Source organism: Andrographis paniculata, unplaced genomic scaffold (assembly GCF_009805555.1).
Source record: "Andrographis paniculata isolate CXL003 unplaced genomic scaffold, ASM980555v1 Contig69END, whole genome shotgun sequence".
Classification (NCBI taxonomy): Eukaryota; Viridiplantae; Streptophyta; class Magnoliopsida; order Lamiales; family Acanthaceae; genus Andrographis; species Andrographis paniculata.
In genome coordinates, this window is record NW_026137605.1 from 7,846,966 (window position 1) to 7,867,052 (window position 20,087).

Here is a 20,087-nt window from a genome sequence, read left to right on the forward strand (position 1 = left end):
ATCGCACTGGAGTTGCGGCGTAAAATTATTATTGTAATTTAAAATAAAATAAAATAAAATTCAGAATGGCGAGAGCAGGGCAGCGGACACTGTAATTTCGATGGGGGTTTTGCTCTCCTCGCTCTCCCATCCCAACGAAGACGAAGCATTGGTCATTTCCGTTATTTAGGACTTTGACACTCCATTTTTTTCTCGAGCTAACGTCAATGCAATTTCCCAATTTCGATCCCATAACCAACTGTGATTCTCTGATAGTTGCAGCCTCTGCGCAGCCAAGAAGTTCGAGAAGAAGAAGGAAGATTTAGATAGGAAGGAAAAGCCCGAGAACATGTGCTCTTCTTTGGCATCTTTTTCACTCTGCTTGCCCTCTAAAATCCCCTTCTTACTGAACCGCGGTTTCATATCCAGTTCTTGGGGCAATCCCTTGCACATTAGAGCCAGGAACCCTAGCCGCTATTCGATATCGGCTTCAACTGCTGAGAGCGATTTAGCTCTTGATTTAGCTTGGATTTCTTGGGATAAAGTTGCCTCTGACGACTTCAACGGGTGGGATATAGAGGAAGAAGATAATCCCAAACTGGTCAAAAAGAAGGGTAAATCATATCTTGCTAAATCTGACGGTTATATTTTGGGATAGTTATTGAACGATTTTCTTTGTAGGTTTGAATGTATTTGCTGTGATTGGTTTTGGAGCTTCTGCTGTTGGAATTATCGGTTTGCTTGCCTATTTTGCATTATCGAGCAAAGGTTGGTTTTACTTTCAACTATCTGCCGGTTAATTCGTGTGCACTGGTTAATTCTTCATAGGGAGTTAAGAAAGATGTTGATTATGCACTGTGATCCAATGTTCAATTAAATGGTTTCAATTTCAGGCTTGATGTGTTTATTCTGCTTTCCCAGGGATTCGACTCAGAAGTCCGTGGAATGGTTTCCATGGGTTCTCAGAGCCTTCTTATTCAAGTGATAAAGATGACAGCAGAAGTGAAACCAGACCAGATGTGCCATTAAAGGCCACCGACGTCCCGACTGAAAACTTGGATGATGCACCGGAGGCATCTGTGATGACAGGTATTTGGATGGAATATTGTGAAGTTATAATTTGGTATATGTAGGATCACTTCAAAGAACTGTTGGGCCTAATCTGTAAGATCTGCTAAATATTTACTTAAGATTTTGTATGGATATATATATATATATATATATGTATATATACACATACATACGATTAGTCTATTTTCGAATGTGGTTCTTACTATGCTTTGGCCCTTTGCAATGAAACAATCTTTCTAACCCATTCTTTTCTACATGAAGAGAAAATTTTTGAAGCTGAAAAAGAACAAAAGTTTGAGCATATTCTAGTTTCGTTTGTTGTTGATTCGGCTCAGCAGGAAGCTTTCTTGGCATTACAGAAACTCAAGGTATCCCTTAATCAATTTCATATGGTGTGTTTTTGAAGTATTATGTATAATTGAGAGAATAATATATCAATGTGTAGAGTATCTTGGGAGTGCTGGCACAAGGGCTTGTTTCAATGGGGGATTTGGGGTTTGAGAATTACAGAAATTGAATTGAAGTAGGTTCTGATGTGGTGTAAATAGTTGTTTGAACCAATGATTTGAATGAATGTGTTTAACTTAGGTGGATTTGACGCAAAAAAAAGTGATAAATACTGTGAACTTGGGCCAAATCTCCAACCAAACTTGGTTTTTGATGGATGATTATTTGGTGGTCGGGCTACAATTTTTCTTTGTTTCTTTGTCTGAATCATAGAAGCCTCGGTATTATCCTTTTTAAACATTTTCTTAACAACGATAAATAAGCTTGGGTTCATGCTTGGCATTTGCAAAAAACCTTAGAACTATGCTGCATTCTTTATCTACTTTCCTAAGCATTGAAGACACATATGGAACTGACTTAAGTTTGAACTCTTGCTGCTGATAAATCAAGGAGATGAACTAAGTGTGATTCAAATTTCATTTTCAACAAGGGGTTAATCTTTGAAACATCTGAATAACCTTTACTATTCTTAGTGTTCTGTTCTCAAAGCATAGTCTATTCAATTTGCATCTACCACTACTAAACATTCTCCTTTCAAAATAACCCAATTTTAGGCAAAATTCAAATGAGCTTCTGTTGACTGTGTGATCTCACCATTTCATTCAAGCTGTACAGATTATTGAAGATGACGCCAGCGCTAGTGAATTGTGTACAAGACGGGAATATGCACGGTGGTTAGTGCGGGCAAATTCACATCTGGAGAGGTAATTGTGATATATATATATTTCTTATTTGCATCAGTCTTACTGAAACTGAAATTAGTGATATGGATGCGTTAATTGGTGATCAGAAGTAGAAAGCATCGCATAAATTCCCCTGCTGCACTTTCTGGATCTATAATTGCTGCCTTTGATGATGTGCCAGCTGATGATCCCGATTTTGAAGCTATTCAATGTAAGGTTTTGTTAACCCATCATCTCATTATATGCGGATGCTTTCAGTTTTAAAATAAAAAATGAAAATTTCCATCCCCAACTTGCATTTAGCTCTGGCTGAGGCTGGGATTGTTAGAAGCAAACTGTCGAATGGAAATTCTGGTTCAAGTCTAGATAAAGTAGAAGAACCTGCACATTTTTCTCCTGAGAGGTACATTAAGTCTATAGCCGAAGTTAAATAAACTCCCTCACTATTGTGTTCGTTGCTTTATATTTGACTCTACTGAATAAAAAATTGGTTAATGTAATAGGTTTATATCTCGTCAGGATCTGGTTTGTTGGAAAGCGAAAATAGAGTATGAAGTGCCGGAAGTGGATGGAAAGGTAAGAACATATTGGATTTCTTTGACAAGAGTATCAATTCGTCGTAATTCTTCTCTAAGGACATGACTTTTCTTGCAGCTCAGATGTCAAGGCGAAACATTGGTTTTCTGGATGTGAAGGAGATTCCCGTAGACATATTACCCGATCTTTATATGGACATCAGGGCCGATGAAAAGAGTGTCATCAGAGCAGTTTTCGGTTAGCTCCTTTACATTCCATCTTGGTTTTTAATTTTTATCGTCATAAATGTATGTTCATGTGAGTTAGATGCTTTTAACAGGACAGAGCAAGCGATTGCAGCCGAGCAAACCGTGCACGAAGGCTCAGGCTGCTGTTGCACTGACCAGCGGACGAATGTCAGAGTTCATACAGGCGGAGATATCGAGACTGGAAGCCGAAATCATCGCAAGGCAGAGTGAACTAAAGGAGCTGAGGTCTGAGCTCCTCGAGAGAGGCGACATACGCGAGTATTGGGAGGGGAAGATTGAGGAGGAACGAAACCGGGGCGTGAAAGTGGAAGCGGATTATATTTCAGCAGTAAGCGCGCTGGAAGAGGCGAAGATGTTCCAAGAGAACGCTGCTGTGGAATTTGCGAGGGAGAAGGCGGCGTTGAATTGTCAGGAGAAGCTGCTTTTGAATCTGAAAGGTGAAGTCGAATCTTTGTCGGAGAAACTTTCTTCTGAGAGCGCGGAGCACATTGACGAACAGCGCGAGGTGAGCAGCACGCGGCATGATTTGCAGGCTAATTATGCGAAACTGATCGATACTAAGTCGATACTGGAAGCTGAAATCGAAGCAATGCGAATGCTACGGTAAGAATCAGTATTCCTGCTATTCGTTGTGTTGGATCCCGAGTATTGTTTCTTGACGAATTCGGAAGTATTTGGTGCAGAACTTGGATGGAGAAGGAGGCAAAAAATAGCCAAGCTCGGGCGAAAGTCCTCGAGGAGGCCGGGCGGAGGTGGAAATGGGATGGCTGATGTGATTCGATATCTTGGGATCAGAGGTATGATTTTAGAGGTATTCCTTGTCTGTCTGTGTCGATTTGAATTTTCTAGTTTGAGAAAATTAAGGAATGTTGGTCTGATGAATTGGGGAAAATTTTTCACACATAGGCGTCTTCAAATTGCTATTCTTCTGTGTGGTTTTTATGGGCCGACAATTCATGGCATGCAGTTAGTTTCAGGCTTCTTCTTTACATTACAAATAAATGATGGTGGTTAAAAAAATGCGGTAAAAGACTTTTTTGTCCTTGTAAAAAGTAGTGATAATTGTGTGATAATAATGAAAAAATAAGGATAGTTTTATAGTAATATGATTATTTATGAAAATGAAACTATTATTTTAGAACGGATAAAAATGGTAAATAAGATTGGGGAGTAAGTTTTCACATTTTATGACTGCAATATCAAGTATGATGACTTTTAACTCTCAAGTAAATTATACTTTATCAGTCATCTAAATTTATTTTAACTTTCTTTTTTCTTTTATTTAAATGTATTTTCGTTTTATTTTTTAAGTAAAAAGTACTATTTTTTATTTTTATTTTTTTATCCTAAAAAAGAATGTTTTTATTTTTATATACTTTGTTTAAAATGTGTGCCCATTAAATGGTCATACATTTTGGTGGGAGAGGAAGTATGCAATTTTATCAAGTGACATCATAGTGAATATATTTTATTAAAATATAATATTTGTTTGATTGTATTTTGGTGTTTTGGTTTATTTTTAAATAGTAAAAAATATGCATTATCATAATATTTTATTTGAGATGATATAAGTTTCATAGTATAATGTTTCAAATAAAATTTTTTTACATGTATTAAATATATATAATGTGATGTTTTAAGATGAAAAAAAAATAAAATAAATGATTGTAGTAGATGAACAATACAAATAGTACATTATTGAAAAACACAAGTTTTTAAAATATTCAAAATATATTTTAAATAAATATATACTCCCTTTGTCCTTAAGTAAGTACATGTTTTTTACACATAATTTAAAGTATTATAACTAAAATAAGTTTATCAGTATTGTCTAATATATAAGTAATTACATTTGTGTAAATATTATAAATTGTAAGGATATTTATCATGTTAGGTAGATATTATAATTACTAAAAATAAAAAAAAAATAAAAAATGAATACTTTGTTATGAGAAATATTAATTACTACGGTCTCATATACAAATAATTAAAATTGAATTTTAAAAAATACGTTTAAATAATTAAAATTTCGAATAGATTAAAATTATTTGTAAATATTTCGAACTGAATTGAATAGAACCAAATTTGAATATAATATATTCCTTCTGTCTCACTTACCATGTCCACGTTGTCGTTTATGTTCGTCTCACCTCTAATGTCACTTTTTTTTTTTTTTTTGAAAATGATTACACACCTTATTATTATTTTAAATTTTCTATTTTTTTAATTTTAATTAAACTAATGAGTTACCTTAATTTTAATCTATAATGATTTATATTATAGATTAATTATTTTCAGTAATATATTTTTAACTATTTACTAATTATATTTATCATGAATCCTCGTGTCTACTGTAACTAAGACATCCAATGTGGGACATAGGGAGTAATTATTAAAATGAATTTTAAAATATAATAATTTAAATATGTAATTATATTCGCTTCGGTTAACCGAATCGAAACAATGTTAAAAATCGAAATCGAACCGAATAAATATCAAATATGTTTGTATTTGAATCGAATTTGTTCGGTTAATCGAAAATTAATTTCAATTCAATTTGGTAAATAGTTCAACAATTTGATTTGGATATTTTGCCCACTCCGAGTCTGAATTTAATAGTCATGTTTTACTATTTTTGTCCGTACAAAAATCGTAGTCTCATTAGCATTAGATCTGACAATGGATCAATTTTTGTCGGGTTCGTGTCGGATTAAATACTTTAAACAGATTAAATCACTTAGTTCTAATTTGATCTATTTACTATTGTATCAGGCTTGTCTTGACTCGTATATATAATTGGGTCAAAATTCTTGATCCAAATTTAATTATTTATTGTCGAGTTATCGTGTTATGTTAGTTTTTGTCGGTTATAGTATAATGTGTATAGTGATTTATGTTAGATTATTTAGGATGGAACTTAATTTAAATTAATATGAAGACTAATCATCAAATTAGATTTATTTATTTTATATATAATAAACTTATTATATAATACTAATATATTATGATCGGATTCTCGTGGCAAGTTTGATTTGACGGCATCAATCCTAATCCAATACGTTTATTATTGTGTTGGTTTCGTGTTGACCCAATACATAATTGAGTAAAGTTTTTTAATCAAACCCAATTATCCGGGATAGTTTTTTGCCGGCTCTATTATCATAAATAACTATACCAACAATAAATTACTTTACTTTTTTTATTATTATCTCACAAATATTAATATTTTTATAATTAAATTAAAATACACTTACAAAACAAAAAAATCTTCAATCTTATTTTTATTATTTTATAATATAATATTAATATTCTTTAAATTTTATAATTAAAAAAACTTATTTTTTTTAAAAAATAGTCCCTTCATTCCAAAGACACGTCTTGTTGGAAGTTGACACGAGAATTAAGGAATAATAATATTTAATTGAAAGTGGGTATAAAGTACAATATAAAAGACTAAAATGCCATTGCTTTGTGAAGGATTTTAAAAAATAGATTAGAGTAATAATTAGGGGTAGTTTGAAAAAGTAATAATAATTTTTTTATAAAATAGGGACCACGGTTACTAAATAAGAAAATATGACAATTGTTTTAAAAATGACAAAAATGAAAAAATAAGATTAACTCTTTTGGGACGGAGGGAGTAATAAATACTAAAATTTTCAACTACAGTTTGGAACTTGCAACCAAATGTACCCTTAACATGCGTACTGGTGTGTTCTTATATCAAATTTTAGAAAACTTCTACTATTTACTGAGGTGTTTGACAAAGAGCTTTTTGAAGAGGTTTTAGCTTATTGAATAACTTTAGGTGTTTGACCAGTCAAAAAACAACTAATTTAGGTGTTTGGTAAATTAGTTTTTTTACCTAAAAAGTTAATTTTTGAAAAGTTTAAATTTTTTTATTTCTTATTTGTCCTTGCATTTTACACAAATAAATATATTTTGATTATTTATTAATTATATTAGAATATTTTATTATATTATAGTTTTACTTTTATAAATTTAAAATAATTAATTTTTATATATAATTAGTTTTAATTATAAAATATATAAACTTATCAAAATCAAACACAAAATAGAAAATATAAATATTAATAATTTATTTTTATATTAAAATTACATTATATAAATTTTATGCTAAAAATAAACTAAATTTATTGAAAATTATAAATATAAGGGTAAATTTTTTTTTAGTCCCGTAACTGGACCCCCTTATCATTTTAGTCCCGTAAGTGGAACCTGTCGCAAACTAGTCCCATAAGTGAAAAATTTTCGCCGTTTTAGTCCTCCGGCGCCGGAGACGCCCGCGTAGCTCGCCGGAGGTGACGTGTCCGCCAGGTGTCCCGCCAGGTCAGCAACACCTGGCGGACACATGGATTTTTTATTTTTTTTTTCCAATTTTTTTTTATTTTTTTAAAATTAAATCAAATTTAAAAATTTAAAATATATAAATAAAATTTAAAATAAATTAAAAATAAGTTTTAAAAAAAATTAAGAAAATAAAAAAAATAAAAAAATCGACGTGTCCGCCAGGTCAGCGCCACGTGTCGCTGACCTGGCGGACACGTCACCTCCGGCGAGCCACGCGGGCGTCTCCGGCACCGGAGGACTAAAACAACGAAAATTTTTCACTTATAGGACTGGTTTGCGACAGGCTCCACTTACGGGACTAAAATGATAAGGGGGTCCAATTACGGGACTAAAAAAACAGTTTACCCTAAATATAATGAACTAATCGATAATTAACATAATAAATATATACACAAAAAATTTATTATTTTATATTTTACATCATTTTCAATAGAAAAAACTATTTATATTTTTCAATAAAAATATATTATTTTTTAAATCTAACTATAATAAAAATAAATACTATTTTATAACATTTTTACAATTTTCAATAACTAATAACAAAAAATTTCAAATATTCTAAACTAAAAAGAACACAATTGAATATATTTTTTTTAAAAAAATAAAATAGAAATATCAAATATTTTAATACAAACAACTATGTGAAATCAGCTAGTCAAGCTAGCTAATTGAATCAACTAACAATTATCAACTAATTGAATTAACTAACAAATATCAATATTATATATCTCACGTTAAACATCTACTTTTTATATTATATTAAAAATTAATTTTACATTCAAAATGTCATATCAATATTTATATATCTCACATCATATAACTATTCAAATTTAAATTTTTTAATATTCAAATTTCAAATCAAAATCCAATCCTTCACACAAAAACATATACGTCCGAGTCACACGTATAATGCAGTCAAAGTCACATAAAAAAAGAAGTCTCGACTGTATGGTTCAAAGTCGGCCCTCATTTAATTGCTTCCCCTTCAATATTAATTAATTTCAATTTATGTTTCATCAATGCATTATTTATTTATTTATTTATTTATTCTGAGAGGAATATCATTTTCGTTTTATTAATTAATTTATGTGTGAGTGAATGAGGTTGGGGTTTGGTCCACGTAAATCATTCCATTTGCATGCACATGCACATTACCATTTTCTGAATTCCCCAATAAAAACATGAAATTAAATATATTGTTGACTTTAGTTTTAATTAGTAGTAATAAATTATACATATTTTCTATCAAAGACAACAACATATGATTTAAAATAATCGATCGACTAATTAATAAAATTTTGAGTATGTTTGGTTTTAGCTTGTGCAATAGTGTAATTTGATTTGATATTTTAAGATAGAAATGATATATTTTCATTAAAAATTGTATGTAAAAGTTGTCACGAGGATGTTAAAAAATCAAAACAATCGCAACCTTTATTATTCCTACCAACATCCTCTAGAAATACAAATCAACATAAATATAGAGGGGAAATTGCAAAAACTATCCCGTGTATACCTCAATATCACTTTTGTCTTGCATTTATTTCACCGGCAAAAATCGCTATTTATATCATTTGGCTGCACATAGCCGCGCGTTGTGTGAACGTCACGCGCCGCTAAAGGATATAAACAACGACTTTTGCAAACATATAAGATATATTTTGCCAGCGAGATAAATACAAAACAAAAGTGATAATGATATATACAGGGAGACTAAAAAAATGATAAATAAAAAGTAAAGTAAAATATTATAAAATTTTTATTAAAGAGTTAATAATAAAGTAGTGGATAAGTAGAAAAAATAGTGATGAATTGATTATTATTTGTTAAAGTAAATATAATAAAATTGTAGGTGGATGAAATTATTTATTATTCCGCATAAGCCGGACAACTAAAAAATACTCCATCCGTCCCAATACAATAGTCGTGTTTATATTTTTGTCCGTCCCAAAACAATAGTCTCATTTCCATAAATAACCATATTATTATAAAACTATCCTTATTTTTTTATTATTATTACACAATTGTTACTACTTTTTACATTAATACACTTACAAGGGCAAAAAAGTCTTTTACCATTACTTTTTACCCACTTAAATCCCGTGTCAAAGACAACCCAAACTATAATTTTGGGACGGAAAGAGTAACATATTTATCCCATACGGAGGGAATAGCAATTTTTTTTTTCAAGGTTTAATCAAACGTGATCTTTAGCCCACGTAATAAATTAAATAGATGATGCAACTGGAATAAATTAAAAATATTTATAAAATATATCAAATATAAATATCATTTGTCATATAAAAAAATTAATAGAAATAAATAAATAAATATAATATAACACAATTCGATTAAAATAAATAAGCTTTAAATATTATTATTATATATTCCTCCCTCCCCTATAACACCCATAATTTACTTTTTACATGTTCAATTTTTTGCATGAAAGATTATTAAATATTTTCTCCGTCCCACTTAGTGTGTTCACCTTTCAATTTCTGTTTGTACTATTTATTATGTCATTCTCTTTTTTTTTTTTTTTTAAACTTTAATCTCATTTAAATTTTTTTAATTTATAATCTTTTTATGTTTTAATTAAACTAATTATTTATCTTAATTTTAATTTAAATTATTTTTATTATATGATAAATATTTTAAATTTTTGTATCTACAATAAATATGACACGATAACCGGGGCGGACGGAGTATGATATTTTATAAGTAATTTTCAAATTTGCATAATAAAAAAGTTTAAAAATAATAAATTCAGACAACAAAGGTTAGATTCTAGAGATTCTATACATATAAGCTATAAAACTAAAAAAAAAATGCAGCTCTATGACTACTTTCCCGATCCGATAATTATATACACAATTAAACTGTGTTGGAGGTTATTTATTTATTTATTTCTAAAAATATGTAAAAGTAAACTACTTGTTTTCCATTTGAAATATTATATATCCAACTATCATTTTACTTGAAAAAAAAGTAAAAAATCAAAACACATAAAACTTGTATATAATTGATTTTTTGGTGAAATAATTTTTGAATGTGATATTTTATACGAAAATTTATCATATTTTTATAGAAAAATATAATATTAAATAATGAGGAAAAAAACACACAAAGCGAGAGGCTTTGTTAACTTTGTTATATATGTTCAACTTTCACCATTTTTTTTAAAAAAATAAATACTGTTAGAAATTTTGGGAGAAAATAATGAGATTGTCTTATTGATCATCCAAATAAAAAGCCTATGCAATACAAAATAGACTCGATAGACTCAAATGTAAGTAATCTAATCTATTAATAAGATCAAATTTAGATATAAATCTACTAAATCTAAAATTGAATATCTAAAATATCTCAACATCCCCCTCAGTGATATAACAGAAACCAACTTGAGTTTGATAAGAAATTTGAATATAAACGCAAAAAGAAAATAGAAATAAAATTAGCAGTAGACTCTCCATTGAAATCGAAAACGAGATGACTTTCCACCTCGGAGTAAAAAACGAGATGACTCCACCGGAGCTGAAAAGGAGATGACTCCACCATTGCCGAAAATAAGATGACTCCATCGGAGCCGGAAAACGAGAAGACTCTACCGGAGCCGAAAAATGAGATGACTCCACCGGAGCCGAAAAATGAGATGACTCCACCGGAGCCGAAAAACAACACGACTCCACCGGAGCCGAAAACGACACAACTCAACTGGAGCCGAAAACGAGATGACTCCACCGGAGCCAAAAAACGAGATGACGCTCCACCGGAGCCGAAAAACAACACGACTCCACCGGAGCCGAAATCGACACGACTCAACTGGAGCCGAAAACGAGATGACTCCACCGGAACCAAAAAACGAGATAACGCTCCACCGGAGCCGAAAACGAGATGACTTCACCGGAATAAAAAAACGAGATGACGGTCTACCGGAGCCGAAAATGAGATAACCACCGGAGTCGAAAACAGACAAAATGCAAAATCGGACAAATCAAATCGTACGCAGGTAACAGACAAACAACGGACATATGACAGATCATAGATAGATTTCCGACAACAAAAATAAGCAACAAAAGATGGCAGATTGCACGCAACAACAGACAGACAACGGATATATGTCAGATCGTTTTAAATCGTTCGCAGGCAACAGACAAACAGCGAAGCTTTCAGATTGCACACAGGCAACAGAAAAGCAGCAAAGATTTCAAATTGCACACAGGCAACAGACAAGCAGCGGACAGATGGCAACAGATGGCAGATCGAAGACGAGACAGATTTGCAAAAATTTGCAAAAAGACAAAGGCATGATCCCAAAATCACAAGACTTCCGGGTACAATTTAGGTTGAATGTACCCGGGTTGGTAGGTTATATCTACAACATGAAAAAAATAGGTTCTGATACCATGTTAGAACTTTTGGGGGAAAATAATGAGATTGTCTTATTGATCATCAAAATAAGAAGCCTATATATAGGCAATATAGACTCGATAGACTCAAATTTAAGATCAAATCTAAATATAAATCTACTAAATTTAAAACTAAATATCTAAAATATCTCAACAAATATGTTACAAATTATTATATTTTAACTAAAAATTAAAACCATAATAATAAAAAAAAACCACAAACTTAAACAACAGAGCATATATAATTTCGAAGGAATATAATCCAGTTAATAATATGTCTTCTGTTAGTGCTTTTAGTTATTAGGGTTTACATTATTTTGTCCTTTGTTGACTACATTTATTGCATTTCTCAATGCAGCCTATAATATATATATATATATATTCATATTATTAAAAATTATTTTGAAGCCCCCTGAAATTTCATTCAAAGCTTATTTAATACATAAAATATGAAGGATCTTAAAGCCCTTTGAAATCTTCATTCAAAACCCTAATTAGTTCATATGTATGCATTTGTTCAAGAAAATTAACTGCAGTATAATAAAAATGATAGCTACCACTGATTTAATTCAATCAACCAATATATATATATATATATATATTTAAAATTTAATATGATAACCTGCTGCTTTATTTAATTTTTTATTGTTGGTTTATGTTGGGGACTCCCGTTTGCGGAATATGTAACTAATGGCTTAGTTTCCTTAACAAGTTCGAGCTTTTAGGTGAGACGGTCATTAGTTTCCGACAGTTTAATTATAATATATCTACCTGGTAAATTAAATTAATATTTTTGAGTTGCTGCAACTAAGGTTCTGTAAAGAATGATAATTGCTTCATCTGCAATCTCATTCCTTATGTAATACCTCTATATATCAAAATTCAATACAATTTTTTTTTTTCTTTTTCCCTAACAAAAAATATGTTACTTTCATTACGTACTTAATAGTAATTTGTATTAATAATTAATATAAAAAATAAATTGAGTTAAGTAGCCTCCTAAAATGTCTAGCTAAGTATAATCCAAGTTGAAATAACTCTTTATTACACCGCAACACAATTCTAAATGTTACATTTACCCAATTCTAAAGGTTACATTTACCCGTAAAACTTAAAATTCTCTAATGAGATTTTATAAATTTTATTTTCAAGAATCTTCCTATTAATTATGTCAAATATCAATGCGCCAATGAATGTATTACATGTCCCGCGCACAAGAACAGGAAAGTCGAAATCTTGCGCTAGAATTAATATATATAATCAAAAGTGTATGTACATCTACTATCATCGACTTTCTTACACTAATCATGATGGCACATACATAACACCAAACTTTCATTAATAATGAATTGATCGATGTTGAAAAAGTAATTTTCCATCCAATAAAAAAATAATTAAATTAAACAGATATGTTTGTCGAAAGATCATCAAAGATCAATAGTCATAATAATAAGTATGAATCATCACTCCCCACATTAATTCTTATCATTTTCCTACTCTATATGCGATATTAAATACCAAACCGACCATATGCCTCATATCGTTTTCTCTTGAACACCTTTCCGTCTCTAACATGAAAACGATATGTCGGTACAAATTTTTGAAAACTATTCATCTTAAATACAAATCTTTATTTTTCTTTTGTCCCATTGTGTGCTCAAGAAATCCATATCAGAATATGACATGGAAATACTGGATAAGTTAAATTAAATGCGCGTCGAATTAATTTAAATAAATCGACTACAATTCTTCTTTATTTGAACTACTATAAAGATCATATAATCCCTGAATTTAAACATGGTCTTAACGCCAATATTATTTATTATAATTTTCAATGCATCTAGTTTGGGTGGGTGTGTATTGTTGTAAAATAAAAATTTACAACACATAATTAAAGCTTCCAAAAAAAAAAGAAAATTGAAAAAGAAAAAGCTATAAATTCGAAAATGTATTTAAATAGGAGGAAAGATATGAACTGGAGATGGTCTGATCAGATTTAAATGTTTTGAATATTGAACATTATATATGGCCACATAATGTTACCAAAAGTGCTTGACATTTATTTGATATTAAATTTTTCATCAGTCTTGTATATATGTATAGAACACAAATTAAATACCCATTGTCCTCAATAAGTTTCACAAGGACTTGAAAATTCCAAAAAAAATATTAAATAAAAAAAATGAATATGAATCATCATAGCTTGACATTGAAAATAAAGTAAAATAAAATAAACCCTTTATATATATATATATGTATGTATGATCATCTGCAAACAAATTAAAGAAAGAAAGAAATAATTGAACAAGATCATGTTCATCCATTTATGGTTTGGTATATTTAAGGATCAGGACTCATCAGTCAAAACATTTGTCTTAATCAATAAATGGATATCGATCTATATGACTGATGAACAGAGACTGGAGTTGGCAGTTAGAACCACAACAATCATATACGAATTAAAGATCGATTCAAATTCAAATTAAATTAACTTCGATCTCAAGATCAAATTCTTACAATCCATCCATACGTAATTAACACATACCTGAGATCAAAATACAACACAGAGATAGAGAGTTTAAAGACAATCACCCGATCGATGATCTTGTTGTTCATCATGGAAAATTTGCAGTAGCAGCCATGTAAATCGAGTTAGGGTTATCAGCAGCTAGTTGGACCTGGTTCGTGAAAACTGCATACTGAATTGAGTTCATTCGATCATTGCTCAAAAAATCCCAATTGTTTCCAGAAAACCCCATTAGATTGCCATTCGGATCGACGTAGTCGGAAAGAGTGCAAGGAAAAGACATGGCTGACGAGGTTGAATTATCGAGCAATTTGTCGATGGTTCCAAGATCAGACAGATCCTGCGTGTTGAAAACCGTGGTGTAAGAAGAAGCCCTCTCCTGATCGTAGGAATTGTCGTCACGATCGCCATTTTCGAGCAGATGGATGTTCGAAAACCCTAATTTCTGAAAATTAGGGTTTGGTAATTGTGCTGAAGCTGATGATCCTTCAAGGTTCTTAATGATCATCTTCTCCTTCGCCCTGCATCTTGCCCTTGCCCTAGCTTTATCCCTCGATTCCCTGCTACTGTTTTTGGCCTCCAATTTGGCCTCCGAATTCGGATCAAATCGACTTAAATTCATCGAAGGATCAGGCTGATCGGAAAAAAAGTATTCAGTCTTGGTATCGCCATTAATGTCGTCGGGAGCTTTAAGGTTTTCATTTTGATGATTAACAGCACTGCAGCCTTTGGTGAGCTCTTTAATGGCTTTCTTCGATTTAGTGAAAAGCCATTCTATAGTTTTGCTGGCCTTATCGTACCCCAACATGTCTTGAAGATCGAAGAATTTTCTTGCAACCTGGAGGGACAATCTCATCCGTCGATCTCTGATCCCTTGTGCGGTGCAGATCTTACTATGCCTGTCTTTCTTCCCGGCCCTCCTCCTCGGCACGACGCCGAGGTTGCGCCGCCTCACGATCCCCGGAACCGCCGCCGTCGTTTTCTGGCCGTCGGATTTAGCCGATTCCTCCTCTTTCGACGGATCGTCATCTGAAGATAATTTGGGGGCAAAATTAGGGTTTGTATCTGATGGGGGTGCAGACATGAGGTGAGTCTGGAAGAAGATCTGATTCAGAGGGAGCTCGTCTTCATTGAAGAATTGAGTTGGGAGATTGAATAGGAACTGATCTTGATCTTGATCTTGATTTCGATCTTGTTTGGAGTAATTAGATGATTGTGGGTGAGCATAAGTTAAGGCGTGGAAAGGGTTAAGGTTGTCGTCGCAGGTGGGTGAAGAAGACGAAGAAGAAGGTGGAAACATGATGGTGGCTGCTTGCCGGTGGGAGCTAACTCTTGTAAATGCACTAGTTATTGTCTCTTTTATGATTCCATCTGCTTCCAATAAATTTATTTATTTATTTATTTTTCTCAAGAATTAATATTTTTAAAAATAATCATGTAATAATGATAATGCATTTGCAGCCACTGAAAATTAGGGCACGGATGTGGAAGATCAAGAACGAAGGTTATTTTCGGGAGCTCCGGGGATCACAGAGCCAGACCGGAGAAAGGGAGTGCCTGGTGTTGGAGGGCCTTGGAGCTGCTAACTTTAAATCCTTGATTAGTCCAAGTTTGTGAAGCAATGGGTAGTGGGTAGGGGGGTAGGGTTGCCTACACATTAGTGTAATTTCTTTAACATAGTTAAATTTTATAAATTGTTTTTTTTTTTTTTTTGATTAAAATTAAAAAGTAGTGATATATAGTTGAAACATAATTATTAATTAAGTTATGGGAGGTATATATAGTTAAAATTAAATATTATTGAATGTCAGTTTGGTTATATTGTTGCTTAAATTTAGAATAAAAAATTATAGGCAAATCATTACCACAATATTTAATTAATTAACCAATTTTTCTAAATAGATATTAATCTATATTTCAAGAAATTAATGCAATTCGTAAATTCCTACGTGGACGTTAGTTGTTATTATTATTATTATTGAAGAAGCTATTGTTGACTTGAGGTGGCTATTTGCCTAACAATGTAGGGTGTGTTTTGGTTATCAGGTTGAGTTCTGCTTAGCATTATGGTTCTGATTTTTTTTAATCTTAATTTTTTTTTGAAATATAAGATTCATTTATAATTTTATATTTCTATTTCTTCTAAGTAAAAACAATTATAAATATTTAAAATTAAGTATATATATATGTTTATTTATTTATATTATATATATAATATTTTATTTTTTATTTTTTTTACGAAATGACGCTCATATTATATATTTATTAAATCATAAATTTAAAAAAATTTCAATATATATTTGAAATTTATTTTTAATCAAATATATATTTTATATTACAATATAATCATTAATTAACCAAATATTTTTACTCGTAAAATCGAACTTTTAAGCACTATCTTAACTAATAACTAAACAAACCCTAATGAGTATTCTTGAGATGTATAATATATACCTAGTTAGAAATTAAATGCATCCTTTAATTTAATTTAATTTAATGTATTGTTATCTTAGTTATGTGTTCTCTTTTGCACTTTTTGTTTTAGCTTTAGAATAATATTTTGATATGATCATATTTTGAGTTAAAAGTAATGCTCTTTCTGACTCAGTTTAAAATATCATTTTTTTTTTCACTTTTTTCGTTGGTTATACTTCAAATTATTTCTTTTTTATTAAAATAATAATAATTATATATTAATACCAAAATACTTTTAACTTTTACTTAAATTACAAATATACTATTACATATACAATTACCTTTATACATAAAATAAAAATGCAAAAATATAAAAAATTCTTACACATTTTCACTAACTAATAAAATACTATTATTTCTTGTTCCGTAAGGGATGGTCTAGTTCAAACCCCGACGCCTCCAGGTTTTGCCTGCCACACATGGTTCGCCTAGTGTGATTTGCATTGTAGAGCCTAGTTTGCAAACTATTAAGTTCGGGCTGAGGCGTTGTACGTAGATTTTAAAATTCTAAAATTTTATAGATAATAATACAATAGAATAATAAAAAAATATTGTGCCCTCAAAACCCATTTATGTTTTAATACCCCTTCTATCCTGAAACAAGATTTTCATTTTTTTTTTCACGTAAATATTTTAATATTAATATTATATTTGTATGTAGTACAAATCAAGAATTTTTTTTATTAGTATTGTGTAATATAAAAGTAATAGATTTGTATAATATATTATATTTATTTATTAAATATCATATTTGTGCTATTTTTTATTTTTATTATTATTATTATTTTTTTCATTCAAAATATCACATATATTAACATTGCCAATTTAAAAACATCAATATTCAATTTGAATGCTTGAAAACACAAACATTTGTGACTTGCCATAGAATGCATGGATTGAGTAGTCCATATTAAATATTTAGTTATTGAACACATATTTTCAAGTCCAAATTTTTACCCCAAATAATCAATTGTGTATCATTCAATATAGTGTTATATATACATATATATATATATTTCGAAAAAATTAAAATTAATTTGAGGACATATTATGAAAATGAACTTTGTAGGTGTCCCCCATGCCTATCATTATTGCCCATGAGGCTAAGAGTAGGGCACAATTATTTGAATCAATTTTTAAATTGCTTTTATTTTCATTTAAAGTCCATATATATATTTTTCTTTGACTGAATCCCACATGTCACATTCAATTCAACAGTGAATTATTTAATATCAATCAAACCATTATTTTATTTCATTTTATTTTATTTTATTTTTTTTAAAAAATTCTCCATTATGTTTGATCATTATGAAGTTCTTTAGTATCATATCAATATGTAATATCTGCACAATCTTGGCTTAATATACACCATTATTTAAAATTAATAATAAAGTGATTTGTGCTTTTAACATCAAATAGCTATTTTGATGTACAACCAATTTTCTTACTCTATATTTATGAATCTAATGACTCATTAATTTTAGTTGTCTATTATAGTTAATTAAGTCTACAAGGCATGTGTACGAATATTGATGTTCCGCGTATATTTTAGTTCGATTATAACCCAATTTTGAAAATAAAGCCATATTTGTTTTCTATTTCAAATTCAATTCAAATCATCACTACTGAATCCACGTAGTTATCAATAAAAATACATTATTATTCTCATAAATATCACATCAAAAGTACTATTTAATCAAACTCTAAATCAAAATCTCAAATTCATCAAATCAAAACCAAACAAACCCTAAGATTATGTCTTCTTTAATATATATATATATATTTAATTTTATTACTATACAACTCGCGATTTACAACAAATACATAAAATTTTTCATACAAAATATCACATCTAATATTTATTTAACCCAAATTAATATATAAACTTAACCATAAACAAGAAAAGAACAAACCCTCAATTTATAATTCAATCAATGAATACCTCAAATATACATTGGAAGTACATATTGGATAATAAATGAAAATATATAAAATTACAAATAAATGATTCTTGCTCTAATTAACTCACACTACACAAAATTATCAATTTTGTAACGAAATTTTTTCGTTATTAAATTCACTTTTTATGTTACTAATGATATTAGAGACGGAATTAGAGATGGAATTACATTAGCTACGTGAACTTTAGAAACGGAATTCCGTTACAAATATACTAATTTTTTTGTAGTGTCAATTATTATTAATATTATTTTTTATTTGACATACTAATTAACTCATAATTTGTTTTACTTACCTTTTCATAATTCAACTTTTGATTTCTTAAGAAATTGCCAAACTCAATTCAAAAACGAATATCTACACATTCCGATTAAATTTAGTTTATACTAATAAATTTACATAATTTTCAATGTATTATCGAACTATTTCTCTCTCTAATTAGTGGTTGATTGTAATCTAAAATATAATTCACTCACGTGTAAGAGTGCACGAAATATATACATTAAGTACATTTATATATAATGTGATGGATCATTAATAATAAATAGTCACATATTGATTATTGAATAGCATTAAATATGATGTCGACTCCGCAAAATTGATTCGATATGTACAATATGTGATCATTTCACGATAAAATTCAAACACACATATGTAAGGGCGATTAGAGTTGTGCTGATTAGCCCTATTCGACGCATGGTTTGAATTAGACCAACATTTATTGTATATATTATTATGTATTGCATAAATTTATATACTCTCTCCGTCCCATTGAAAGATTACCATTTTTTATTTTCGTCCGTCCCAAAATAAGGTTATCATTTTCTAATTTAGTAATTGTACTACCTACTTCACACAATAAATACCCTTTCAACTTACAATATATTACACAAATACCATTACTTTTATATTGCACCATACTAATAGGGATATTTTTGTCTTTTTTATTACAATTCAATATAATGCTAATATTTAAAAATCTACGTGCAAAAAGCAAACATCGCCCTTCTTTGCGGGACGGAGGGAGTATTATATATTTATATTATATGCACCTTCTACTTAAACTAACTGTGTAATGTGTTACAAAGACTATTATTATTATTATTATTATTATTATTATTATTATTATGTATTGTCAGTTTATGGTGCTGCTGATTAGGGTTAATAAAAAATACCTAACCCCCCCCCCTCCTCTCTCTCTCATTCAAATTTTTGGTTTATATAAAATATATATAATGAAAATTTATAGTAATCTATAAATGTTGATATATTGGTGACCGACCAACAATGTGACAACTCAATTTATTATAAGGCCTGAAAT

General features: G+C 30.0%; 2 protein-coding genes across 2 annotated transcripts; one reads left to right on the top strand and one right to left on the bottom strand.

Moving 5' to 3' along the window:
- The first annotated feature begins 55 nt into the window (after positions 1-55).
- On the top strand, positions 56-4,001 carry LOC127264080 (uncharacterized). Its single transcript, XM_051293455.1, has 11 exons — positions 56-593; positions 661-747; positions 901-1,068; positions 1,312-1,418; positions 2,173-2,261; positions 2,348-2,451; positions 2,544-2,643; positions 2,744-2,816; positions 2,900-3,014; positions 3,097-3,628; positions 3,709-4,001. The coding sequence occupies exons 1-11, from the start codon at positions 329-331 to the stop codon at positions 3,794-3,796; spliced, it is 1,728 nt and encodes a 575-aa protein (XP_051149412.1). The 5' UTR covers positions 56-328; the 3' UTR covers positions 3,797-4,001.
- Positions 4,002-14,223: 10,222 nt separating this feature from the next.
- On the bottom strand, positions 14,224-15,648 carry LOC127263884 (transcription factor TCP1-like). Its single transcript, XM_051293168.1, has one exon. It carries the CDS (start codon positions 15,630-15,632, stop codon positions 14,421-14,423), a length of 1,212 nt encoding a protein of 403 aa, XP_051149125.1. The 5' UTR covers positions 15,633-15,648; the 3' UTR covers positions 14,224-14,420.
- Between the last annotated feature and the right edge of the window lie 4,439 nt (positions 15,649-20,087).